Source organism: Lissotriton vulgaris, chromosome 2_1, assembly GCF_964263255.1.
Source record: "Lissotriton vulgaris chromosome 2_1, aLisVul1.2, whole genome shotgun sequence".
NCBI lineage: Eukaryota > Metazoa > Chordata > Amphibia > Caudata > Salamandridae > Lissotriton > Lissotriton vulgaris.
The window spans coordinates 1,065,222,746-1,065,249,996 of NC_141687.1; the positions used below are offsets into that span (position 1 = coordinate 1,065,222,746).

The following is a 27,251-nucleotide window of genomic DNA, read 5'->3' on the forward strand; positions in this document are numbered from 1 at the left end:
CTCCCCCAGGATGGGCCAGTGCTCGAAGAGGGGAGCTTCAGCCTGCCGCCATTGTAATGCGACCCCCCCCCCCTGCCTCTGCTGCTAGCAGCAGATGGCAGACCCCTGTTTACACCTTGGGTGGAAAAAACGTTGGGAAAACTTAGAAGAATAGGAGGTGTGCCCACATCTGCCAACTCCACCCCTAAGGTGGGGAAGGCGAGGTGAAGTCCCTGCCATCTTGAAGATGGGGAGACCCCTCCAATCAGGGGGAGATCTATGATCCTCCTCTCATAGGAGGGTGGCATAATGGAGGGTGCAGTCACCCCAGGTAAGGTGCCCATTGGCTCTACCTGCTACTCCCCTAAAACGCCCTAAATCTAGTATCTTGGGGGCTTCTCCAGACCTGGAAACTAGATCTGCGACGACCTACGAAGAAAAAAAGACGACCCTGCAGAGAAGACTGAAGACAATGGCTGTCTTGGTGCCAGCCCTACTGGCGGGGCTCCAGCTTCAACGAACCTGCGACCTGTCTTGCAGCCAGAGACCTCTGAAACCCCCTGGGAGGAATGCTGCCTTCAACAAAGACTCCAATCTCCCGTGGACAGCAGACCTGTCCAGAAGAAAAAACCATCCAGGCGGATCCGTGACTCGTGCCCACTCTGCACCCGACACCCTCGGCTCGAGTCTGAGTGGCCCCAGCGACCAGGACTCCGAATTCAGCGTTGGCCGCCCTCTCCTGATCCCCCACGATTTTGCCTGCATAGTGAATCTGAAGGGTACCCTCCCTACTGTGACCGGCCTGGGAAGAAGATTTCAAACATCTAAAGGCACCCCTGCACCCGGGCTTTGGTGAGATTGACCTCCAACACCTCAACGTATCTGGGTTGTTGCTGGTGTTCTGTATGGACGCCTGCAGCCTTTTTCAGCTATGAAGCAACTCCAGTGGATTGCATTGGGCACCTGATGTTGTGTTGCGCCCACCCCTGTTCCCTGGTGGTGTATGTTTGGTGCTGCTTTGTGACCCCTGCTGGTCCTAACACCCAAAGCTTTGCCCCTGCAATCGTTTCACTTACCTGCAAGCAGTGTGGCTCCAAGGGCCCCCGGTCTCCATTAAAAATGCATTGGGCCAAACTCAGAGTTTGGCCTCTGCACCCAGCCTCCCCTGTGCTGTTGGTGGTGCAGTGTTTGTACTTACCTACTCCTTACCACTGCTGACCATTGTTCCAGAAGACAGGAACTGTAAGTTGTGTACTTACCTGATTAACCACAGAGCTGTTTCCCCCATTGGATAACATTTAACTGTTCTGAAAATATTCTAGTGCAGATTCTTCAAAGGTCAAAGTATTTTTAATGAAATATTTTGGTCTTAAAATACAAACAAAGTATAATTTTTTTATATTAGTCTGTATCTCCTTCTATAGTTGTGTCCATTATTGATCACTTGTGAAATAAATGTCTTACACTCCTGTGTGGTAGGCCTAATGCTGCTCGCCCACACTAACACTAATAGAGCACGTGGGTTTTTCATTGAGCCCTGTATACTTTTGAGGAACCCATGGATTCTGGACACAGTATTACCACCTCGTCGCAATCTCCTCCATCTCACTATACTGATTATAACCTAGATTTATAAAGTGGTAGTAGACTAATTAAATCCCCAGAGACAAAGTTAGACTCTCCACCTGAGTAACTAAACTAAGAAAGTGCTTCTTTCACGGTTGTGCAATAGGCTGCAGAAGCACTTGATTACTGTTTCCGCCTAATTAAACCAAGACAGACTTGTTGGCTGAGTTCCTCCAGCCAGGTCCAACTTGTTTTGAGCCATTATTGCCAGTCATCTAGTTTCTTAGGGCACCTTTAAGGCCACTTGGTCTAAGCTGTGCTTGGGCTCAGGTGACCTAGACCCTAAACCTGAGAGCTTGGTGTTACCTGCTTCCATGGGTGACGTGTATCCCAATGACTTTTCTACTAGTCCCCTGGATGGAGAGTTGGAACTTATTTAGTGCTTGGGAAAAAGGTTATAATTGGCCTGTTTGTAGTAACCTTGATGGCCACAGAAATCTTGTTGGCCATCCTGGAAAACCTGCAGTAGTGGTATCTGATGACGATCCATCTGAAGCAAGTAATAATAAATGCACATAGTGCAACAACCGTGGAATGCTGGCAGGGGAAACAGCAAGTAATCTGTTAAACCAAGAAATAGCTGATGCGCTATCTAGTGCGTGTTCCATGTTTACTAAACTGACCTTAACCCCTTCCCTGCTGGCCCGTTTCCGCCGCTGTGCGGTAAACAAACGAACAGGGGCGGGCCATGACGAACCCCAGTCGTCATCAGCACACGAGCACCGTAGTGCATGACGGCTGGGGTTCGTCATCAGCATGGAAGGGGTTAAAACGCTTGAATTTTTGTTCACTCAATGGTATTGGAAAAAGTTGTAAGCTCATCACCGCTTTAATGGTCCTATGGTCCTTCCTTGGTCAGTCACACGTGCAGTGTATACACCACATGTTCAGGACCTCCAAGTCATACCTGCCAGTATGCAATGGAATTTGCCAGTGTGCTATGGAATTTCAAAGGAATTTGTGTTGGTGACTTGAAGATTTATAGAGCTAGCCATAAGCTTCTATTTGATTTTGGAATAATATGTGCTCCTTGATAGTTGCCAGCATAGTTCTGAGAGTGTGAGGTTTTCTGTTTTTTTTATATTGAGCTAACAACTTGCAAAATGTGACTGTGATTTCACAATAAATCAGCTTTTTTTACTTTGGCAACCAGATATGTCTTTTATTTGTGATTTGGTTATATTTGTGGTCCAGTTAATACAATGGAAACAACTCGTTTGTATTGCCATGGTTAACACACGGATGCTGTTGGGCTAGAAATGGCTGCAGCTTCTAGAACTTTAAGGCCCACCTTCTGAAGTTTGTGTTGAGAGCTGAGAAAGAAGATGTGTTGTAGGGTGTCTGTTCTGTGTTGTAAAATGCTCTCAGTGTGTCAGTAGCTGGAGAAGGGTGTGGTAAATCTTTTGGGTGAGCCAAAGAGATGTTGTAGGACATAGCTGTTTTTTCAGTTTGCTGATTTGGAAGCAGGAGGCATGTAGCTTTCCCTCCGAACCCTCTAAGGGCTTTAAGTCATTCATGCTATGTGTCTGAGCTCTTGGATTTTGTAGTTTCAGTTGTGGAGCTATGGGTCTGATTGGGTGTACCCTAGGGATATATGAATTGCATGATCTGCTTGTCCCTCTGAGTTCTTTTCGGGGGTGGGAGAGGGGCAGTCCGCTGTTCTTAGAAGCCTCTCAGTCCATTCAGAAGCAGTGTATGCTGCTTGATGTTAAGTTGAAGTACAAATGAAATAAAACATTTGTTCATCATATTGTGACTTGACATTTCTCTTGTGATCTGTCATGAATGCTAAATTGGTGAGCCAATTTGTCTGATTTATCATTTGTCTCGCTATAGGTGCTGTTGGCAGCTGCGGTGTGCACAAAGGCAGGCAAGGCAATTGTCTCTCGACAGTTTGTGGAGATGACACGCACCCGCATCGAAGGCCTCCTAGCTGCCTTCCCCAAGTTGATGAACACTGGGAAACAGCACACCTTTGTGGAAACTGAGAGCGTACGATATGTGTACCAACCACTCGAGAAGCTCTACATGGTCCTAATCACCACAAAGAACAGCAACATCCTAGAAGACTTGGAGACCCTACGTCTTTTCTCCAGAGTGGTAAGGTCGATCATGATGATTCTGTTTCTAAACATTGCTTCATATCACACTTTCTTTTCGAAGAGCTATAATCATCAGTTCTTGCGATTACTCAGTTTAATGGTACTTGGGTTACTGCATACTTCAGTGCTAGGCGTGTAACTCGGTGAGCGATCATGCCCAGGAGTGGGTACAAAGTGTTTAAGTTAGATCCTGGCAGTTGAGAAACACCCACTCCAACACCCATGGAGGCCTTAGAGGCTCTTGTTTTTCTGCACATTAAGAGCCCTGTGGTGAGCAGTAGAAAACTTGTGAATGGTATCCTACTGGTGGTAAAGATTGCCTCAGCCTGGGTCATGTGTGTGTCCCTTTCTAGAGTGATGATTACTGTTCCTGTTTGTGGTCAGTCATGTTTGGTGTCTCATGCACTATCCAAAATCATAATACTCTGCTGTATGTTCACTAAGAATATACCACTTGGGGGGGTCTTAACGTCTTGCAGTACCCAGTGGCTGCTGCCAGTACGAAAACGATGTGCTGAAAGGACATTAATGTTTACATTTTTCATGTTGTATGTAGTGCATGCACATCTTTCTTTCGTTCACATGGTTTGTGTACCCATCTCTAGCTTGCATCAGGGTGCAGAGAGCAGAGATTATTTGTGCAGCGAACAGAAAAGTGATCAACTTGCATTGGAAAATGGTGTGTCCGTCGTTGGCACTGAAGTTCAATCGTTGAAGATATTGAACAGTTACCATCAAATTGTTCATAATTAGTGTTTTACTACTGTAATATTGTTTATAGTATCCACGTAGTAACTAGTTATCAGGGCTGCCAATGTGCTTGATGCACAGGTCAACCAAGTAGGCTGAGTCTTTGTGCAGTTCGCCCTTTCCTGGCATTTCCACATTTGACGGAGCAGCGGATTGGGGATAAGGAATCCTGTGACCCAAGAGGAGCAGAGCAGGGACTCAGGACTGTGAGGTCCAGCGGGCCTTGCGCTTGGACGATTGGCCGCAGCTGGGGCCTCTTCCCGTACCCTCCTACTAAGTTTTTAAAGACATCCCCACTGACGTGCTAGCGGGACGCGCGCGGGGCGAAGACCGGGGCGAAGCCCGGGCCCCAAGGGCGGGCCCGTTGTAGCCCGTTGTAGCCCGTTCGAGCACGGGCGAGACCGGATCCCCACTACCCCCCCCCCCACCCCCCACCCCCCCTTCCGGCTCGTCTCAGGTACGCCCTAGTCAGACACTGGCTGGAAGGCAAAGGACCATGTCTTCCAGAGAAACTAGGAGCAAAAGTGCTCTGGCCAGTGGAGCTGCAACTGGCACTCTGGATAATTATTTTGTTAAAGCAGGCGCCCTCCTGATCGATGAAATTACAGTATAGGAACGGCCGATATCCCAGGAAATCAAGTGGGTAAGAAGATCCTCTATGGGAACTTTAGCACATGCAAAGACTCCCGAGAAAGAATCTGATTGTATCCCTTTTGCTTCAGGGGATATAGGGAGAAATGGGACAATAGCATTGTCTGATCTAGATATTTCTATCTCTTTTAATGACCTTCCTCACCCACTAACTCCACCACAGATCCCTACACAATCTGGTACCCCCCCCTCCCTCCTGCTGTCAATATTGCTAGTCCTTACCCCAGAGATAGCCGTTTAAAGCAGGGAGTTAGAGAAGAAGCAATACCGAAAAGGAAAAGAGTCACCCAAAACCAAGGCTGTCACAAGGCAAAAACCGCCAAGCTCAATCCCGTACCGGAAGTCGACTCTGTGGAATCTGGTAAATCTGCGCCCAAACTGCCTGAGAAAACCACACTTACATCCCGAGTAAACTCACCTCTTCAGGTAACGAAGCAGGTGAATTCCAAATCTAGTCTGACGGAAGGAGGCATCATTACCATTGCTAATTTGACTGCTCTCCTGAAGTCTCTCCTTAGTCCCCTAGAAGCCAGGCTAATTAAAATTGAGGCCAGGCTTACGACCATAGAAAAATCAACGGTCCATTTAACAGATGCCCTTAAAGTTGATAACAAAGTTAATAGGGGTGGTGCTGAACATAAGAATAAGAGGGTCACACTAGTGCCATCAGTGAAGGAGGTTAAACAGCCCATACCAACTACACAACCCGACCCGCTCACCACCCAGTCCCCAATTCCCAAGCCAACTGAAGGGGCCCCCAAACCGACCCACTCAGGGCCCAACACCAAAGATACCCAGGGAGGCCCGGTCAGGACTCAAAAAATTAGGCCCCTGAATCTTCCCCCAGAGGCGGGACCATATCTAGTTATCTTAGCTGGCATACCAGAGCTGAAACCAGAGACCATAGAGTCGGCCACCTCTCTTAAGAACAAAGTGGCCAGCTGGCTTTCAATAAATCGACCTCACCCCCGAGGAATAGTGAGCGAGGTTCTCACGGTTAGAAGAGTCCCCTGGGTTGGTAACTCGAGGAAATCAATCAAAGGGGACTGTGCCGTGATTAACTTTAGGGATCACAGGACCGTCACTCATATTTGTGGTTGGCCTTATCGTGATCTGGGTACTTATATCCAATCCCTACCTCTTTCCTTTTTCTACCCACCCCCGAACTGTGCACCCGATGAGGAGGGATGGGAAATAGTTTCTAGGCGAGGGGATGGCTGGGGAGGCCGGGAGGGAGGAGACGGCCACGGTCATTTAAACAGGCAGCCTGCCTACTTTAACACATATAATAGGTTTAGCTGCCTGGATATGATTGACTGCCATCCCCAGAAGTGGGGGTGGGTGGGCAAACAGCGAACTGGCGGGGCTGTGGGAGGAAACAATAGTCGATCTAACAGTCATATACAGTGTATTATAGGGACTATGCCCCATGCCAAATGGCACAATGACCCGGAAGGCCAACCCCCCCCAAATGGGGCTGTTGCCCATTCATTGGGAATCGGTAGGAAATCCAGGGGACACTGTCATAATCGCAATATCACCTGTGAGTAACCTTGACACGAGGATATCCCCAAGTTCTGCTCCCAACCCTAGACCGCCTCCGTTAAAGATACTCTCATGGAACCTGGCTGGTCTGGGAAATAAGCTTGATTGCCCAGAGTGGAGTACTTTTGTGGATAGTAAAGACATCTGTCTATTCCAAGAAACCTGGGCACGGGAGGAACACTCTCTCTCAGGCTTTGCGGTATTCTCCACCCTTGCGAGGTGGGGGGGAAAGGGCCGGCCTTCTGGCGGCTTTGCGCTTTGGGTGGCCTCACACCTAGGTTGTAGGGCCACACCTCATACCATAGTGTCGGATGACATCCAATGTGTCATCCTGGAATGGCCTAACTCCAGCAAACTGGCATTGGTAAATGTCTTCTCAAGGCCGGTGAACGTAACCAGGGAATCGAGTACCATCGAGGAACTTTCCGCCTTCCTTAGTGATCTCCCACAGGGAATTTTATTCCTGGTAGGAGGAGACTTGAATTCACACTTCGAGCCTCTCGCAGGATTATCCGACGAGAACTCACTGGAGGAAGATGCAGTGTGTCTAGTTCCCCCAACGGCGGCCCCTCCACAGAGAGTCTGGACACCGCTAGCAGTACATATCACCACGCTAACGCTTAATCATGGGATCAGGGCTTGTAATGGACGCACAAAGTCTGACATTCCCCCAAAATGTACATTTAACAAGGCAGGAAGGGAGTCCAGACTGGACTACATTTTTGTGCCACTGTCCTCCTGGTCGCACATTGAGGACTTCCAGGTGATACCCAGGGAGGATAGCGATCATAACGCACTAGAATTAGAATACTCCCTCCCTGGCACTGGTATGTCAAACGGGGGCGGGCAGATCCCACTGATTTGGGACTCTCCCTGGCCAGTAATAGACAGAGAGTGAGGTGGAAAAAGTTAGCTGCCAACTCGGAGAAGGTCTCAGGGCTGTATGCCAGTGTCATCCCTATTTTTGAAAGTGTGAGCGCATTAATGGAGCAATCCAACACTGCTGATGCGCACGTAGAATTATGGATGGCTCACGAGGACCTTATTAAGTCCATGGCAGAAGTCCTTTTCTCCATGGTAAAGTCAGGGGAAGGAAGGCCACATTGTCCTACTTGGTACAATGCGGCTTGCCGAAAAGCTAAATCGGACCTATTGACTGCCCTTAAGGGAGGTAAAAACAGATCTTATGCAGGAAAGGAGAAAGGCTTACAAGCGGCTGACCACCCACGCCAAGGCAGAGTGGGAATACGACAAATGGGAGAACCTGACTATCGCACTAGCTGTTAGGGATTCACTGAAGTTTTGGAGAATAGTGAATGCAGGGTCTGAGGAACTATCTCCTGCAATTGAGCATAACATCTCAGCCGAGGTTTGGCAAATCACTTCCAGACCTTTTACTCGGATGGTGCCTCAACTAATGCACTGCCGCCTATTGACTCACTGCTGGAGGGGGACCTTTTCACAGAGGCAGAGGTACGGGTGGCCATTGCAGGGCTGGCCTCAGGAAAGGCGCCTGGCCTGGACGGCCTCTTGGGTGATATCTTTAAACAAGAACCGGAAATCTGGGCTCCCTATCTTTTGACAATTTTTAACGCAGTTTTGAGGGGCATGGAGGTGCCCTGTACTTGGCTGGGAGCAGAGATCGTCCCTATATTTAAGAAGGGATCGCCTCTGCTTCCAGCCAACTACAGGCCCAGTTGTGGGGCCATGCACCTGCACAAAACCTGACAATCACCGATAACAAATTCATCAGACAGTTGGTGGCTTTACCATCAAGCACCCCACTCTTCCTGCTCAGACTAGATCTGGGCCCAAGATCAATTGAGGAAGAGTTGGGATTAAAACCACTAACTTTCTGGCGACTAATTTGGAGTACCCCAGAGCTCTCGAGTTACCGGATGGAGTTACAGGAGATTTTATCACTTCCAAACACAATGAACATTCCCTGGTTAAAATATATAAAAAAAGATATGTGAGAGCCTAGATAGACAAGAACTGTGGTTGGACCCTGTAAATGCTTGCAGTAACATTTCGCGCAAATCTTTGTCAAAGGTCTTCTATGATTTTAAAATAACATCCCTATTACAGAATCCCGAAATGGGTTCTTTAACCCAAATATTCATTAAATTCAAAGAGACTTACTATGAGGAACTTGTCCTCGATGCAATCGGCCCTCCCTTGACAAGAAAATTATTTTTACAGGGGAGGTATGGCACACTACCTTTTAGAGCATTCAGCAGTACTTGGTCCCACCCCCAACCCAGAGCTTAGTCCAGCTTGTACGTACCACCAGGAAAATGATTTGCATTTAAATTTGTTTTTATTGTTGCAGAGAAAAAAAAAAGGTACACCAGTATAGAGTAAACAATCCTCCGACGTGGCCTCAACATTCAGCCACGAACAGCCATGGAAAATGATTTGCATGTTCTATTTTTCTGCAAAGCTTCTCAGAAACCTAGAAAGTACTGGCTGGTCCCCCTTCTGGGGTTCAGGCATTACTTGCCGGCTTTCAGAATACTAAAGACTGACGTTTCACCTCCGATTGTGTTTGCGGTAGCCAAATTTATAACTGCAATGTGGCATATACATACCCGTTGTCTGAAACTTGCCATTGATTCAGCATAATTTTTTTAAACTAATCCTTGTCTGCTGACATCTAATTGAAATACAGTGCATTCAATTTATGAGATTTTAAATCAATTCTATGATCCATGATATGTAAAATATTGGAACTGCTTGACTTTGAATAAGTGGATGAAAGCTGTAATGTCATTTTATTTATCCATTTCGGAATGAACTTGTATTAACCAACCGTATTCTTTTAACTTTGGATGTACTCTTTTATGATCTATTTGATCTAAATAAAGAATGAAATGAATGAATTATTACTTCATCCAAAGAGGATGTTTGGAATTAAAAGTAGATTCATTTTGAAGGCTTGGTTCACAGTGGCCCCCTCCATGTTGGATAAACTTATAACAACGCCATTAGTGAGATAAAAGACAAGACTGTTGTCATGTGCACCCTGTATGTGGTCTTGATTCTTATTATACATGGAGTAACATTATAGGCTATTAAACCGGACCCTAAAGGTTTTTTGCACAGCCCACATCCTGAACTCACGTATTTGAAGGTGCTTTCATTTGTGATAATGAAAGAAAGAGCATCTGTCAAATTAAATATTCACCCTGCATCACACAACTTGGTTAAGTAGGGAAGCCTGCATTGATTGCAGGTTTTTAATTCTGTAGTTCAGCCACTAGATTGGCAGAGTGTGATAGGGGGAAGCCTTACCGGGCCACCTTGAATGGGGATGCTGGGACCAAAGCAGAACTCCCACGATAACCCTCACCACTTCCCCCTTCCGAGGGGATTGCTAACTCTGCTGCTTAGAGTCCTCTCCTATGTATTGTAAGGCCTGGATGGGAGGAGGTGCAGCACATGCTGTGCTTGCATGGGCTGGGATTATCATTCTGTACAAAATGACAATGCACTGGCTGATAATTTGTCCTGGGTTGGGGAGGAGCTGCTGCAAGCACGAGAGTTGAGAACAACGCAAGCTGGATCCAACACTGACAAATGTATTGAGGGGGTAAAAAACAGCCCAAATCTGGCATTGGGCCTTGGCACAGGTCGAATTTCTACCTTCTAAGATGTCTAACTCGTTCTCCTGCTTCACAAATGCTTTGTCCTCCATGACTTTACAGCATGGGTGGCAGACTGAAGCCACATGAAAGTTCTGCTCATCTTGGTCTTGGTCTTGAGTATGCTTAGCTAAGCCAGAGCCAAGCATCTGGATCGAACTTGGCTTGAGCCTTCAATAGCTCACCCTCCTCTACTTTGTAGTATTCCCTGAAGCTCGATTCTTTTTGTTGTTGGAACAGCTTTGACTTTTAAAATGATACGATTGGAAATTTTGACTCCACTCAGCTGAAACCCCCCCACCCCCCCCCCCCACCCCCCGGATTGTTGAAGTCTTCCGGCAAGCCATGCTAGATATTAAACAGGACTTCTCCAAGGTGCCAACCTTCATGTGCTCTACACAGGCTCTAGAGCTAGTTTCGCCACAGCCCAGGTTGGTGGCGATTTATCAGAGTGTCAAAAGAAAACTTTGGGATAACCTCTCTTTAGGGTCTAGAGATTTTACCACATCGAGGACCTCTTCAGGTACAAATCCAGTGCTCTAGTTCTGCCCAGCAAATATTATGGTTGCATAGAGGATGATTATTTACAGGGTGATGACTACCTTCCATCTTACAACACAGATGCTGGCCTCTTCTCGACTTACAAAGTGCAAGTGGCCTGTATACATCTTAAGTAGGGGTCATCACTTATACATCTTGACTAGGGGTGGCTGGAATGTGCGTAGTCGAGCAAAGCTCTGCAAAACGGTAAAAAATCTCTGCAAGCACACAAGTTCTGCAAACAAGCGGAATTGCTTGTTCCGCCAGTTCGCGATGCTTTTTTCCTGTTTGCGAACACTGTTTGCGTGTTCGGGGAGAAATATCTTGCGAACACACATTTTGAAAGCGCGAACAAGCAAAAAATTCAAAGAAGCCGCTGATAGTGGAATTTTTGGCAATTTCGGCTTGTCCGCGGAACGCCAAATTACCCAAATTCTGCAAGCGGAACGGAATTTACCGCCCAGGCCTAATCTTGACCTCCTTTAGAGGAAGCCTCTTCATTTATTGTGGTGGGTTGAAAATCAACGGAGGTACTAGAAGTGACTTTGACTACAAACTTGGCCAAATCTTGGCACTTTCCTGTTCGCTCTTTAGTGCCTCTGCTGTCTTTGAACGAGACACTGTGGAAGCTTGAACTGGCTGCCTGGCAGAAACTCTTCTTTGGCCTGGCAACCCAGACGCATTTGTAGGAGATACAGGGACTCTCCTTCTGACCCGAAATTCTTAGTGTAACATTCATCTCCTTTCTCGACGATGCTAAACCTGACTATCTTTCCTACCACTCGTCAAGACTGAGAGTCTAAGAGACTGGGTTCTATGGGACCAAAATCTTTGCTTCTGCAGGTTTGCACTTCGCAGTGTGAATGACACGTCTTCTGGGCTGCCATGTGCACACTATTGGAGATGGCAAAACTTACTGTTTACCTGACAACATGAGCATCCTTTTCTGATCTGGTCAGCAAAGGTTTTGAGGCTTACAAATGGATCCTGAAGTGTTCCCCGGATTCAGTGGACACCCTGGCTCTGTTTCTGGGAATGGCTGTAATGCTGTGTCGTCACACTTGGATGCATTCCACTGACTTCTAAGAATATGTTCAAGTAACCATTAGGGGCATGCCCTTTTATAGTGCGTGCTTGTTTGGAGAGAAGTCTAACTCCTCCATTGAGCACTTCAAAAACAAGAGAACTACAGCACGCTTGTTTGGCCTACTCTCTAAAGAAGCAATTCTACCAGCAGTGCAGAAAGTTTTGAGGCTACTCCACAATGCAACAAACTCAGCAACGCCAAACTTTTCAGGCCATGCAAACACCTCAACAAATGTACTGCTCTGTTTGGGGCAGGAAAAAAACTCTGGAACACCATCATCCCTAGCGCGCAATATTCTGCTTGCTCTGCTGCCTCAAAAATGTTTTGGTTCCACTGCCACCACCATCCTTTCACCACCACCTTCTGTTAATGTGCGCAGTGTCTCCTTATTCTTCTCCAATTGAGAGAGCATCCTAGTGAATTGCTGGGTCATTGGTTAATCCACAAGGGTCCCTGTCTTTGTTCTCTCCTCCTGACCCTCCATGCACCTCTTTGGCACAAGCCCTTAAATTGGGAGGACTGACCCATTCTGTATCTCCTAATTCTGCATTTGTTCATTCAGCACTACAAGTTCTATATGTTGCTCCTGAGTCCAGTCTTACTGGCTATCCATGCGGGGGAATACCTGGTGTCCCTGGACATCCACTATCAATACTGATCCTGCCCTTTCACTGAATGCTATCTGAGGTTCATCGTGAGTTCTTGGCACAACCAGTTCAGAGTTGTTCCATTTGGACAGGCAATTTACTCCACGAGTATTCACCAAAGTGATGACCTTGAAAGAAACTTCACGCAGAGGTCAGAAGTCAATGTGTTTGCTTACTTGGATGACTTACTGATGAAAACAAGGGCTCCTATATTGGTCATGGGACATCTTTAGTGCACTGTGGCCTTTATATGTGACCTGTGTTTAATGATGAACATCAAGAAGTCTTGCTTGTGCAGAAACTGATGTACATAGGAGCAGTGGTAGACTCAATCCACCCAAAGGTCTTTAGTTGACCTTTCTGAATGGCAGTTGATATTCTGGAGAGAATTCTAATGGTTCTGGCTTAGATCCTAGTTCTGCATTCTAATTCTGCGATTCCTTCGCCTATTGTGCCTCATTACTTCTTGCATCCTGTTTGTGCTGCAGATCAGATGAAAAACGAGAGCCTGTCAGTGGTTCCTAAGAAAGCAATGACTCCATCATCTGTGGAGTATCTGTGGTTGGGTGTCAATTTTCGACTCTGCTGCCACAACTCTACACTGTGCAAGTGTCCCTCCAATCCTGCGTGTGATGGGACCTTCAGGCTATAGTTGCAGCCTTATGGTGGCTACAGATGTCTCCTTGCTGGGCTAAGGTGTCTATTTGGGCCACATACCATCACAAACAGTGTTGAAAGATGATTTGTCTGTGGACCTGGGCTCAGCAACAGACAGTTTCTTGGTTGTGGAACTCTTCGCAGGCTCCATCAGTGTGAGATGTTGTGAATCAGCACCCCACGGGTGGTATCCTCATGCTGAATTTAAAGACCTTTTAGTTTCATATTTTAGTGTCCATGCCTCGGTCTCTTTGACATTGCCCAGAATCAGATATGTCCTGGGTTATGTGCCAAAGACTTCTTCTGAATGGTTCCCTGGAGGATGCCGTCACAGTGCTCTGACCCCACGATGTCCAGAGACCTGCAGAAGGCTTGAGCATGATGGTTCTGGACTGGGCAAGGATGGTTTGATCTGCTAATCTGTTGGAACTTTGCATTTGGCCCCATCTTCTCTGCTGCTCAGGTTTGACATGCTCTCACAGCAGCGAGACTAGGTTCTTCATTCTAAGTATTAAACACTGCGACAGATGGCGTGCAGATACAGCAATGTCAGTTAGTGTCCAGCTTGCCGTCTGAAATTGTGCATGTCCTCTTGGCTGTCAGAAAGACCTACATTTATTAGACCTGTCACCCGAACAACCTTATTCAGTGGTGCAAATCATAATGTCTTGTCCCATTTCAATCTCACCTTTTTGATGTTGTACATTTCGCACTATTTCTTGCACATCAGAACTGGCCCATGCTATTATTAAACATTATTTGGCCGCCATATACACCTCCATGTGTCTCCCTTACCAATCTTCTTTAAGTCTGCACTAGTGTATTTTCTGAAAAGTTTACTTGTTTCCTCCCAGTCAGTTTATTGATCCCCAGTGGCAGTCAAATGTTGTGTTGATGTTACTTATGGCATCTGCATTGGATGCGATGCAAATGTTGCCTTGTTCAATTTCTGCCTGAAGATCTTCTTCTTGGTGGCAGTGACTTAGTCCCATAGGGTCTGTAAACTTCAGGCTCTTTTTGTCTGGCCAACGTTCCAGAAAAACTAGTTCTTTGTGCTTGTCTTTCTTTGTAACTGAAGTTGGTGTCAACATTTCACGTTGGACAGTCCTTTTATCCTTCCATCTTTCTTTCGTCCTCTTTGTAGGAGTGACTGCATAGACTAGGCCCTGGTGTACAGTGGTATAATACATTGAACTTGCATGCTGGGGTATAGGGGATAATCAGCACTTTGTGGGCTTTATCTGAAAGAGAAACATAGTGATAGATTCCTTACCTTAGAATTACCCCCAGGCATCGTACTGGACCCTGAAAGTTTTCGTCAGCAGTAAGTACCCCTGCGCGTCTGAAGGTGGCGTTGTGCGGCTCCGTCGTTGGCGTCGTGTTCGCCAAGATGACGTTGCGGCAGCTACTTAAATGCCGCCCTTGCACGCTGACATCTGTTCCTTCTTTTTCTGCGCCAGCAAGCACAGGTCCGGAGAGAGTGGTACCCCCAGTCATTTTTTGATTGAGATTTTTTAAGCTTTTTGTCTTGTTTTTTTTATTTATTTATTTATTTATTTCCATTTATATAGCGCATTATCACCCCAGGGTCTCTAAGCAATTGTACAAAAAGAAACCGGCACTACCGAAAGCAAATAGAAAACTTACAACACACCCCACGCTTCCCGAAAGAGTATGGTTTTTAGCATTCGGCAGAAGGGCAGCAAATTTGACTCCTTACGGAGATTGATTGGTAGTTTATTCCATGCTGCAGGAAGCAGAGTGGAGAACGCTCGCCCGCCCAAAGTGGACAGGCGGAAACGTGGATTAACCAAAAACGTGGCTTCAGAGGACCGCAGCACCCTGGCAGGGATGTAGTCGGATAGTCTGGTTTTAATGTATCTGGGCGCGTTACCATAGAGTGCCTTATGTGTGATACACAATCCCTTAAACAGTGCTCTCTAACAGGGAGCCAATGTAACTGACGCAGGAGAGGTGAAGCATGTGTTTTCCTAGGCTTCTTAAAAATCAGCCTCACTGCATCGTTCATTACTATCTGAAGCCTCGCGAGTTGTCGCTGAGGCAACCCTATATACAGCGCATTGCCGTAGTCCAAACGTCCCAAGATCATAGCTGACACAGCACTTCTAAGCGTAGAAAACGACAGCAGATGAGAGATCTTGCGAAGCTGTCTCAGATCGACTCCTGGTTTTGTAGGGACGCCCAGTTTCAAGTCTTGTGGGGACTGTCATCTGATGATATTCATGACGGACCTGCACTGCATGTGTCTCGACTGCCTGGGGCGCAACCACGACGCAAAGTCTTGCCCCGACTCCCGGGCCATGGCGCGAAAGACTTTGCCGGAGCGATCCGGAAAGTTGCTTGAGGTTCGGCAGTCGGCTCCGCGCCACTCATGGTCCTGGTTCCGTGGGAGGTCGGGGGACCGGTCGTGGAGCCATCACCATCGTTCTTCAGGATCAAAGTCTCAGGGTCAGGTAAGAGGAAGCACAAGAAGTCGATGAAGCATCATCGCTCGACGACTTTCCATTGCGGCTGAGGGTGGTGCCTCCCCCTCGGCTCCAGCGGAGCCTACGGTGTCGCCGTCTGCCTACCCGTCCTTCCCGGGTCTGTCGGCGACTCCGACCCAGCTGCTGGAATTTCTGTCCGCCATGGCCCGCCTTTTGGACCATCGGGTCCCGCCAGCACGGGCCCGACTGGGGGGGGGGGCCTCTCCTTTTACTGTCGGCGGCTCCGGCATCGCTGCCGGCTCCGGCACCGCAGGGCCCCCAAGGATCCAGGCCTGGATCCCGGTTGACACCGGTTGTCCTAGTGGCACCACCTCCAATGTCTCCCGTGGCACCGGACGACGTCGCCCCGGCTTCAGCCCCGACAATGGACACGGAGCCAGAACGGTGTCGCTAGACGCCGATTCCGATGCCGATGGGGCCTTTCTACCCCTATGTCTAGCCTCCTTGTTTTCGGCCTGTACGTCAGCCTTCAGAGGAAGGGGATGACTTGGAGGGGTCTGAGGACCCTCCCACAGCTCAGTGTGAGTATGACCCGGACTGGGCAAAGGAACTGGGGGATGCCAGTTGTCTTGACACTTCTCCTGACCTTGGCATGCTCACTCCTCCTACCGTGGCTACGGAGTAGGGTGCTAGTTATGGTGTTGCGTAGGGCGGTGGAGGCCCTCAACCTCCAACTCCCTACGGTGGCTGTCAGGACAAACCTCCTGACCGAAGTGCTTCAGCCGGTGGCAACCTCTGCGGAGCCACTGCTGCTTTTTAATGAGGCACTTTCTGCAATCTTTTGGGCACCTGATCCAGACCCAACACAGGGGCTCCTGTGGATAGGAACTTGGCCCGACACCATCGCCCGGCCCCAGGCGACCCCATTTTCCTCTCTGAACACCCCACCCCTGAGAACTTGGTGGTTCAAGCCTCAACGTCCCAGAGCACATTCCCTACCGCACCCCCGGACAGGGAATCCACGAGACTGGAATAATTTGGGGAAAAGATTTTATCTCCGCCAGTTCATGGCTGCGGTCGGTGAACACTGCATGCCTCTTTGGCCGTTATTCTCACTCTGTGTGGGATACGGTGGTGCAAGTGCTGCCTCCGTGTCCGGAGGAGGCGTTGCCAGTGCTCTCGAAGTCTATTGCTGAGGGGAGAGATGCAGCCAAGTTAACAATACAATGTGGCCTTGACACCGCCGATTCGCTGGGCAGAGCGATTTCTACGACCGTGGCGCTCCGCTGCCACGCCTGGCTGAGGAGTACTGGCTTCTCAGGGGATGTCCAGATTACCCCGATGGACATGCCCTTTGATGTCATTCGCCTTTTTGGCAATGAGGCAGATACTGCTTTGGAGCGTTATAAGGACTTGCGGGCTATGGCCAAGTCCTTGGGCCTTATGGCCACTCACCCTCTTCCACCTTCTGGTTTTTGCTCTTTTTGTGGCCAATGAAGAGGCGCCCTTGCACGTTCACTTCAGAGCCACAACCCGCAGCAGTCTCCGTGCGGCCGCGGATGTGGAACTCGCAATGGCGTGTCAAGGGGCCAGCCGGCGGGTCAGTCCACTTACACACCGGCCACCCCTGCCCCAAAACCTTCCTAGTCTGGTCTTTCAGGCCCATCAAACGCCAGTGGACGGCAGGATTCGCCATCATGTCCCCCACTGGTGCACCATCACTTCAGACAGGTGGGTTTTACAAATAGTCTGAAGGGGCTACTCCCTCCTCTTTAAGACTACCCTTCCAAGACTTCCCCCTCGAGCCATGCCACCCCAGTACCACCACATGTCGGGGGATCACTTGGCACTTCTTCAACAGGAAGTTGTGGCCCCCTTGGCCCTGCGCCAGAAGTAGGACGTGGTTGTTATTCCCACTACTTTCTGGTGCCCAAGAATGACAAAGGCCTGCGTCCTATCTTGGATCGCATGCACGTCCATCGCTTCCTCTGGAAGGAGAAGTTCAAGATGCTAACTCTGGCCCAGGTCTTGTCTGCTGTTGACCCTGGAGACTGGATGGTAGCGTTGGACATGCAAGACTCATATTTCCACATTCCCACCGGCGTTACCTGCTATTCACTGTAGGCTACAAGCATTTTCAATTTACTGTGCTCCCCTTTGGCCTTACCAGCGCCCCTCGGGTGTTCATGAAAGTGATGGCGGTGGTCGCAGCTCATCTGCGCAGATCAGTGGTTCCAGTCTTCCCCCTATCTCCATGACTGGCTGTTGAAGGCGGGCTCGCCACAGGCAGTCTTTTCCCACCAGTCTAGGAAAGGTCCCTGGGCACACTCACAAGGAAATATGCTCTATTTCCGTATCTCAACAGTCTAGGTATTCACACAAATGTATTCCCACCAACACGGCCCAATCAATCACAGTGATGCTAAATGGTCAATTTCCACACTGCTCTGAGTTGTGAATACCCCAGTAGAAAGTTGGGAGAAATTAGAATATGAGAATTTCTGTTAAAACAAAAAGCAACGAGAAATGCTTGATTATCAATTGTGCCACTACTCAGAGCAGTGATACCTTGCTTTTCTTCATATGTACCTACAGGGAGGGTGTTAAATAATAATCCCTGAAGCCGGTGACCCCAAAGAAACGGCAGTCCTGAAGAAGGTGCTACAATATCGAGTGTCTACAGCACCGAAACGCGTCGACTCATTCTTTTTTCTTTGTGCAGAATCCAAGTAGGGTCTGGGAAGCAATAGATACTAACTTATTCAGGGTACTATTGACTGTACCACGTGCAAATTAATTGAAGACCATTGGATCTAGTTATTCGAGTGGCAAAGAAATCTAAAGGCCACACTGTAGAGGGTTTCTTTTCATGATTATATAGTATTTCTGTCTGCTATATCTGTTTTTTAACATGGTTGTGATATATTAATTGTGATACATGAATTTATGCTTGTCTAATGTTTACATTGAACATCTTTTTTTAATGTATAGGTTCAAAGATTTGTCTTTGAAATTTAAATTTATTTATATACATATTTTTGTACGTTTTTTTATTAAAAAGACTGTGAACGTTCAATTTTAGTGTGGAAATTGATCATTTACCATCACTGTGATTGATTGGGCCGTGTTGGTGGGAATACATTTGTGTGAATACCTAGACTGTTGAGATACGGAAATAGAGCATATTTCCTTGTGAGTGTGTGCCCATGGACCTTTCCTAGACTGGTTGTCTCTGTACCCTGTTCCCTGGTGATAGTGGGGTACTCTCTCTCTTAGATAGTCTTTTCCCACCTCCAGACTACAGCCGACCTTATGCATTTGCTGGGGTTCTCTATCAATGTGCCGATATCGCACCTGATTCCCTCTCAGAAGCTCCTCTTCATCGGAGCGGTTCTGGATACAACGTAGTTTCGGGCCTATCCTCCCAAACGGCGAGTCCAGGATATTCAGGCTATGATTCCGTTCTTTTGGCCTCTATCCCGGGTTCGGCCAGGATGACCCTAAGGCTGCTGGGCCTCATGGCCTCCTGCTGGTCACTCATGCTAAATGGCCTATCTGGGCTCTGCAGTGGGACCTGAAGTTTCAGTGGGCGGAGCATCAGGGGAACCTGTCCGATTACGTCCAGATCTCGAAGGACACCGCACAGCAGCAGCAGTGGTGGCTCATGAACCAACATCTAGTCCAGAGCAGATCCCTCTCCCTTTCCCAAATGGAGCACACAGTGGTGTCACACGGGTCCCTCCTGGAATGGGGAGGCCACATGGGAGAGGCGGAGAACAGAGACCGCTGGTCTCCGGCAGAGTCCAGGCTCCATATCATCCTTTGGGAGCTTCTGGTGATCCGACTTGCACTGAAAGCATTCCTTCCCTCTCAAAGGGAAAGTGGTGCAGGTGTACACAGACAATACCACCGCCATGTGGTACTGCTACAAACAGGGCAGGGTTGGGTCGTGGACCCTATGTCAGGAGGCTCTGCTCCTCTGGACATGGCTGGAACGGCAGGGCATTTCCCTGGTGGTTCAACACCTGGCAGGTTCATTGAATGCCAGGGCGGACAAACTCAGCCGCAGGTGCATGATGGATCACGAATGCTGTGCGAACTTGGACGGTGCGCAAGGTCTCTTTCGACAGTGGGCAGAGCCTTGGTTAGATCTATTCGCCACCGAAAAGAAAGTGCAATGTCAGCAATTCTGCTTGTTGGAATTTTCAAGGCAGCACTCGCTAGGCGATGCTTTTCCTCGCGAGTTGAGTTGCGGTCTGTTATACGCCTTTCCGCCTATACCACTTTTTCCCAGAATTCTGAAGAAAATCGGGCGCGACCGGGCCCAGGCCATTCTTGTGGCGCCGGACTGGGCTCGAAGAGTTTGGTATCCCGTGCTACTCAGTATGACGATCGATCCCCCAATGCGACTGCCTCTTCGGGAGGATCAGCAAAACACACAAGATGCCTCTTCGGGAGGATCTTCTGTCGCAGCAGCAACGGACGGTACTCCACTCAAACCTGTCCAGTCTCCACCTCTTTGAGTGGAGATTAAACGGCGGACGTTGATTCCCTTTGACTTGCCTCCTGAAGTCTGTGATGTCCTCCTGGCAGCCAGGCGTCCCTCCACTAAGTTGGCATACGCCTGCAGGTGGAACACATTTGTGGCATGGTGCAAGGCTGTGGATCCCCTTTATGCCCCTCTTTCAGAAGTTCTTCTGTTCCTCCTTTCTTTGGCCCAGCAGGGTTCTGCTCTGGGCACTATCAAGGGCTATCTTTCTGCTATTTCGGTCTTTCTCAGACTCCCTGATCAGCCCTCTCTTTTCAAATCCCCTTTGTAAATAGATTTCTCAAAGGCATTACTCCTCTTTTCCCTCCTTTTCCTTTTGTAATGCCACAGTGGGACTTGAATCTGGTTCTTACATGTTTCATGTGCGTTCCCTTTGAGCCTCTTCACAACTATCCTCTTCGTCTGCTGATTTTGAAGACTGCTTTCCTGGTTGCCAGCACCTCTGCCAGTAGAGTGAGTGAGCTCGCTCGCTCCAGGCTCGTTCATGTAAACCTCCTTTTCTATCTGTCCATCCGGACAAGGTTGTGCTTGGAACACGTCCATCCTTTCTGCCAAAGTGTTGTCACTGCATTTCACTTTGGGCAGACCATCACTTTGCCCACCTTCTTTCCGCATCCTTCTAGAGAGGAAGAGAGGCTTCACCGTCTGGACCCAAAATGTGCACTCTCGTTTTACTTGAACCACACACAACAGTTCCGGGTGGATGACCAGCTCTTTGTTCGCTACGTTGGCGCCAAGAAAGGTCGGGCCGTACACTATCTCTAGCTGGGTCGTCTTGTGTATTAAAGCCTGTTATTCTCTGGCTAAGAAGGAGCTTCCGGTGGGGCTGCGCGCCCATTCCACCAGGGCGACAGCTGCCACTACAGCATTGGGACGTGGTGTCCCCCTGCAAGATATCGGTCAGGCAGCTACGTGAGCCTCACTGCACACTTTTACTAAGCACTATTGCCTGGACAGCCCACCCGTCCTCCCCGTTCTGCGAACTGATTTCTAGGGTTAAGGTCATCCCTTTCAGGGCCCCAGTTTCAAGGCACCAATGGTCCGTATCTTGCATGGCACTGCATTTTCTGGCGCGGGAAGTTGTATACACAACTGACGTCAGCACGCGAGGGCGGCGTCTAAGTAGCTGCCGCGACGTCATCTCGGCGAACACGACGCCAGCGACAGACGCGGAGCCGCATGACGCCACCTTCTGACGCGCAGGGGTACTGCTGACAAACTTTCCAGATCCAGTCTGACGCCTGGGGGTAATTCTAAGGTAAGGAATCTCTCACTACTAATATTTCTTACAGATGTATCATTACCGCAGGTAAGTAACTTGTTCGTCAGTGCCAAGAATGCTAAAGCAGCGACCAAGTACACTATTTCTTGGTAGGTCGCCTTTTATTTCAAAATCCACTATACCTTTACTGTGAGAGAACCTCCATCTGGCATTCAAGTTCATTCCACCACTGCCACATCCACGGCTCTCACCAGAGGTCTTCCGATCGTTGACATCTACAAGGCGGTCGCTTGGTTATCCTTGCATACTTTTGATAAACATTAATGTCTCGCAGCTCAATCATGCAGTGCGAGATACTTGGCGTGGGTCATGTTTTATGACTTTCTTGGGTAATCTGCTCTACTGAATCCAACCTCATGAATGGCTTGTTTTAAGACTCATTCATTAGAAGTGAAATATGCAGGGAAAAGAATATATCTGAAAACAAAATGCCTACCTTAGATAACAATATTTCCTGTGCCCACTGTATTTTCCCACAGATTCTTCACAACCTCACTCATGACGAATTAGAGGCACGATTAATAAGATTTCAAAGTATGCAAACATATCATATTCGTGTTGTTAATGCTTTCCCAGTTCCCCTCTACATGCCTCGATGGGGCATGGAAAAACAATCGGGACACTGTCTGTAGTCAGATGTCTTCCCAGACTTAATGGGCGAGTCTCAACTTTGTCCATATGGTGCCACAAGAATATGCTAAAAAGTGTTAGTTTGGCAGAAATTGTTTCATATTTTGTCAGGCCCTTGAGGATATTCAAAAGATTAGGAATCTGCTGGAACACCCAGGATTAAACAGATACTGAATGTAATAAAGTTTTTCTACACAGCTGTGTGCTGAGAATCTCAGAGTTAAAGTAGGAACTGCTCCACTAGGGTATCCACCTCTGGCAGCAGCTGTTGAACTGCCTTAGAAGGTTTACTTTAGAGTTGACTCTGGTGAAAACCTGTGCTGCACTTTGTTTGATACTCGTGCAATATCTCGCGGTGACTTGAATAATGTTTACATTCTGTAAATTGTACTCTAGACCGATGAGATTCGCTGTGAGTTAGTCTTTCCTGCCTATGCTTGCTGCCACTTAAGTTGATGTGCGTTGTCTGACAAGAACCCTGAAATTTTTTTAGATTATTCCTTTTTGAAGTGCTTCAAGTTTTTAGGTCTCACCTGAGCCAGCGCATGCCCTGCTCTGGCGAGACTTTTAGTTAGTGGGCTTCAAAAATGCCGACCACAGCTTTTTGTGAAGCCTAGATCGTGCAGTTACGTGCGCGGTTACGAGCACAGGCGCCATCTGGCTTTCCTGTCTCGTCATGGCTCATCGCTCGCGGGCACCCTTACAGCGCGCGCACATCGCACAACACTCGCCAGACGTATAGCGAGGTGCGCCTGCTTGTTTTTTTAAATTTCAGTTTTTCAGTTTCTTGTAGGCACTTTATTTTTAACAATAGCTGCAACCTTTCTTTGGTTCAGCGGAGCTCGCATGCCCTCCTATTTACGCATGTACTTGCATTATAACGTGGCCTCGTCCCTGGTCAGTTGTTTTGCCCAAGTGTTTATTAAAAGTCATTTAAGACATATTTTGGGACGTTCATCTCTGCTCCTCTCCATAAATGCTGCCATTCCACCTCGTGCTTGTACGGTCTCAGAGAAGGTTCCCATAAGGTAGGCCTGTATTTTTCTTTGTTATGCCTTATTGTTGGTGTTTTGCTTTAGCTGGGACAAATATTAGAACCGCAGTGCGCGTTGCCCTTTCCAGTCCACAATTTGAGCTTTAATGGTAAGGCTTTAAAGCCAGGTGTGCAGCGCCAGGATCCTGCTTTTTGTGGTGGTGTATGAAGGCCTCTGCATGCCCTGGTCGCGTGCATCAGGAAATGAAGCCTGGCACTGAAGGCTTTCTATAGAGACCTACATTTCATGAGAGGAGATCTTGTTACTATAGAAACTCTTGAAAAACAGGGACTGCTTGCTTTAGCGCTGGCTTGGGGAGCGCAATTGCAGATGCATTGATACACAGAAAGAAAGTTAAAAATGCTGCCATTTGAAGGTGGAATCCGAAGTAAAAGCAAAATTACAGGGCTGTAAGTGTTTAACCTGTCAAAAGCTCCTCACACCACCGATGGGTGAGCATGAAATAAGAGTGCTCCGTTAATTACTATTTATTTTCCTGCTTTTTTGTTTCTTTTGTTTGGTTATTCAGCATTCTGAACAAAAAAAAGAGTATCATAAGTAACATTTACTGCTCTACTCTGAAAGGTGCCTTATCAAATATTTACATGTAATTCCTGACCCAGGGGGTGCATCGCAATGAATGGTTATAATGCAATGTGAGAAAATCTGGAGACAGTAAGACACCGAACTTGGGAGAAGGCTAGGTTTCTTTTATAACCGCACCAAATAAAAGATTAGCAAATGCTGTAGAAAGAATACAACTGAAGAAGCATCTTTCCATTTCCAGCACATTATGTTGTCATCTTATCCAACTGCAAATTGGAGCAAATTCATTTCCAAGTTTCCAAGTTTCCAAAGGCGAGACCTATTGGCTATGCCATGCTTGTTCCTTGTAGCAACCTGAATCTGCATTGTGGTGTGGGTATATCGTATTCTGTTCCTTGTCCTTCCTGGTTGCTAAGAAGAACCTTCTGTAGAGCATCTTGTGATGACTTGGAAAAACATTTTGCTGTGTGGCTAATTACTTTGTTAATGCATATCTATATATTGTGCTACATTTTAGGGATTATGATGCCTTCTAATCTGCTTTTTGCTACGGTTCAGTAGTTTAAACTTCCTGCACTTCGGTTAGTTGTATTACTGTATTGCACAGTCTGCATTTTTCCAGATTTTACCTTATTTAGGTTGCTCTTACATTTGTTTTCCAATGTCCAACCCTTTTTTTGATTATCAAAGGAAAATTTATACTTCTATGGCACATATTCATATTTCCCTCTAAGCAGGATTTCTATTGCTACGAAGTAGTGAGTGGGTCAGAGCTCCATCAGCTCTTACTGTTACAGGTGATGGAAGTAGAGTAAGATGCCTGGATGTTCTTCTGGAATGAGAATGAAATTTGCATTCTAGATCACAACTTGCAGTCCAAGAAAAGAATTGAAAATATTTGTGTGAATCAAACAAAAAATGTATATTTATACAGTAGTTGGGTTCCCCAATGGAGTGTCCGCACTCTGTTTGGCTTCTCAAGACTGTGCTTACTGAGTTGAAGATTTATAACTTGATTTTATCAGTCTCTGTAGGGCAAAATAGTTAATCAGAGAGGAAAGGTGTGAACATGTGACCGGCAGGATTTTTTTTTTTTTTTTAAGACGTTTATTAATGTTCAAACGTGCAGTACATATAGCGAAGCCTACAACCCTGCGGGCCGGCTGCAAAGGAACGGTAAACCGTGAGGGTGCAAGTCTGCACAGGAGGGCGTATCGTTGCGCCCCCTGTGTCTCTGGCATGTTAGGTCACAGACAGTATGGTCACATTACCTTAAATCAGTAAAAGAATAGTTCCATAAATGACGTCTTATTTTTCAGTTTTTCTAGAACTAAGCCATGAATTCAGCAAACTAAACAGAACAGTTCGATCGGTATGTCCCAATGTTCCTTTCGTGGCTTCGCCACATCAAGTCTGTCCCATTTGCACGGTGTTGGTAGGAGACACCTCTGGTCAGTGTGGTGTATGTCGATGATGCTACAGTACATCAGGGGGTCAGTGGTGTGCATGCGCAAGTGTTCTCGGACTTAAAGTGGGACAGCTCCTTTGGGCCGTGGTACTTCGCCGACTGCCGGCCTGGTTAGTGGTGCGTGTAGCAGTCAGGTGGAGTAGCCTCGCTGTTGGTGTATCAGGCGGCGTCTACGCCTGTGTTCGCTGCCTGGGGCGCCGTTGACGGCGTCTATCCACCGTGTCGTGGGGGGGTTGGAGAGGCCACCGCCGGTGAGCAGGGGTCCGATACTACAACCATGTGAACATATATGGGGAAGGGGGTGGGGGGAGGAGTGCACTTGGGGGGCGGTGTCAACGACTCTGTGCTGGGGGCGTGTTGCTGGGCGATGACCGCTGGTGAGCGCCCGTGTGGGTGGCGAGCCGTGTCTGAGGTCTGCGCGCTGGTTGATCCATGTCTGGGTTGGGGGGGGGGGCGGCGCGGTGTGCGGTGGTTCCTTCAATAGAGCTGTAGCCTCTGTGGCCCACCCCCGGTGTTGCTTACTCTGTGAGCCCCCTGACAGCGCCCTCCCCCTGCAGGGACCCCAGGATGCCATCCCAGAGCTGTGCTATCGGGAACTGCCTCAGACCCGCTATTTCTTGCCGGTGAAGCACCGTGCCTTCTGCCCTGGCCCAGTTTGTGAAGGATGTGAACCAGTGTGTCGGGGTAGGCGGTTCCCGCCGTTTCCAATGCCTCGTGAGCAGCCGTTTGGCCGTGATGAGGCCCAGATCCCAGAACCGTGCCTGTGTTTTGTTCAGTTTGGTTCTTTTATATAGTCCGAGAATGCACACCTCCCACGTGTCAGGCAGACCCGGGCCCGTGCTGTGAATCAGGAGTGATGTCACCTCCCCCCAATACGTGGCTAGGGTTGGGCAGTGCCAAAGCATGTGCAGGATATCTGCACCCAGCAGGTCACATCTGGGACAAACGGCAGTGTCGATCGCGAAGTATCTATTTATTCTATCCGGTGTTGGGTATGCCTGGTGTAATATGTACAGCTGGATGATATGGAAGCGGGAATTGCGGGGGACGTTCACTGGACTGGCTAGGACTAGGTTCCACTCCTTATCTGTCCAATCCCTCCCTCGGTGCGCCGCCCATTTAGCCCTGATCTGCTGTGTGAGTTTTTGCGTGTGGATGAGAAGCGCCTGCGCTAACCAATGCGTGATGTGCGAGCCTCTGCCCATTACATGTAGATATTGGATCAGGTGGTGTATCGGTGGTTCATCCTGGATGTCTCCCCAGTAGTCGGTGTATGCCCGCAGTACCGACGCGTGGAATAGGAATTGCGTGACCGGCAGGATTTATATAGATCCTTGTATCAGAAACATATTTATCTATCTTCTGAAGCAGAGCTACGGTGACTGCACGTCGTTTGTTAAATGAACGGACCCAAAGGATTACAAATGTACATAATTCAGCAAGTCAACACAAGTTTGTAAATGGCAGGAAACCTGCATCCCACAAGTAATGAATTTTCTCAGTGGTTATCCAGGTCTGTTACAGAAATACTAGGCTGAGACAGGTTTTTGTTTTGTCCAGCCATCTTTTGATTTGGAATCTGTTAACTGGTGAATTATTTCAGAGCTGCCTCTTCGATATTGATGAATGAGTGTGGACATTGAGGTGTTCTAGGAAATGTGTGCTGAGTCCTGGTCTACAATGTGAAGCAAATATGGTTAGTCTTCGTTGGTCCTATAGGGAGAATAGACTGCAGAGAGTGCTGGTTAGCTCACTGAAACCAGTCCCTTTGGGGTTCCTGCTCGCCAGATTTAGACTAAATCGGGGAACAACCTAACAAGTGCAGCATATATATTAGCTTCCTCATTTTTATTTAAGATAATGTTTTAATTTCAAATGTGTTTTATTGATTTTAAGAGCAGAAATAGGCATCACATTGCAATGGAAATGCATTGGGCATATAAGGCGAGTGAGACAGACAGGCACGTCTTCTCTGTAAATTGAACAGAAGGCGAGGTGTATATGCCAAAGTAGAGGTATGATACCAAGGAGACAAATGATAAGCAGTGTAGAAGAACAGAACCGAAA

General features: G+C 47.9%; 1 protein-coding gene across 1 annotated transcript in view; it reads left to right on the forward strand.

Moving 5' to 3' along the window:
- The window catches only part of ARCN1 (archain 1 coat protein complex I subunit delta), a 234,454-nt gene that overhangs the window by 43,086 nt on the left and 164,117 nt on the right, over positions 1 to 27,251 (forward strand). Inside the window, exon 2 of the mRNA XM_086956714.1 lies at positions 3,442 to 3,705. Within this exon, the coding sequence (XP_086812840.1) occupies positions 3,442 to 3,705 (264 nt within the window). The remainder of the gene's footprint in view (positions 1 to 3,441; positions 3,706 to 27,251) is intronic.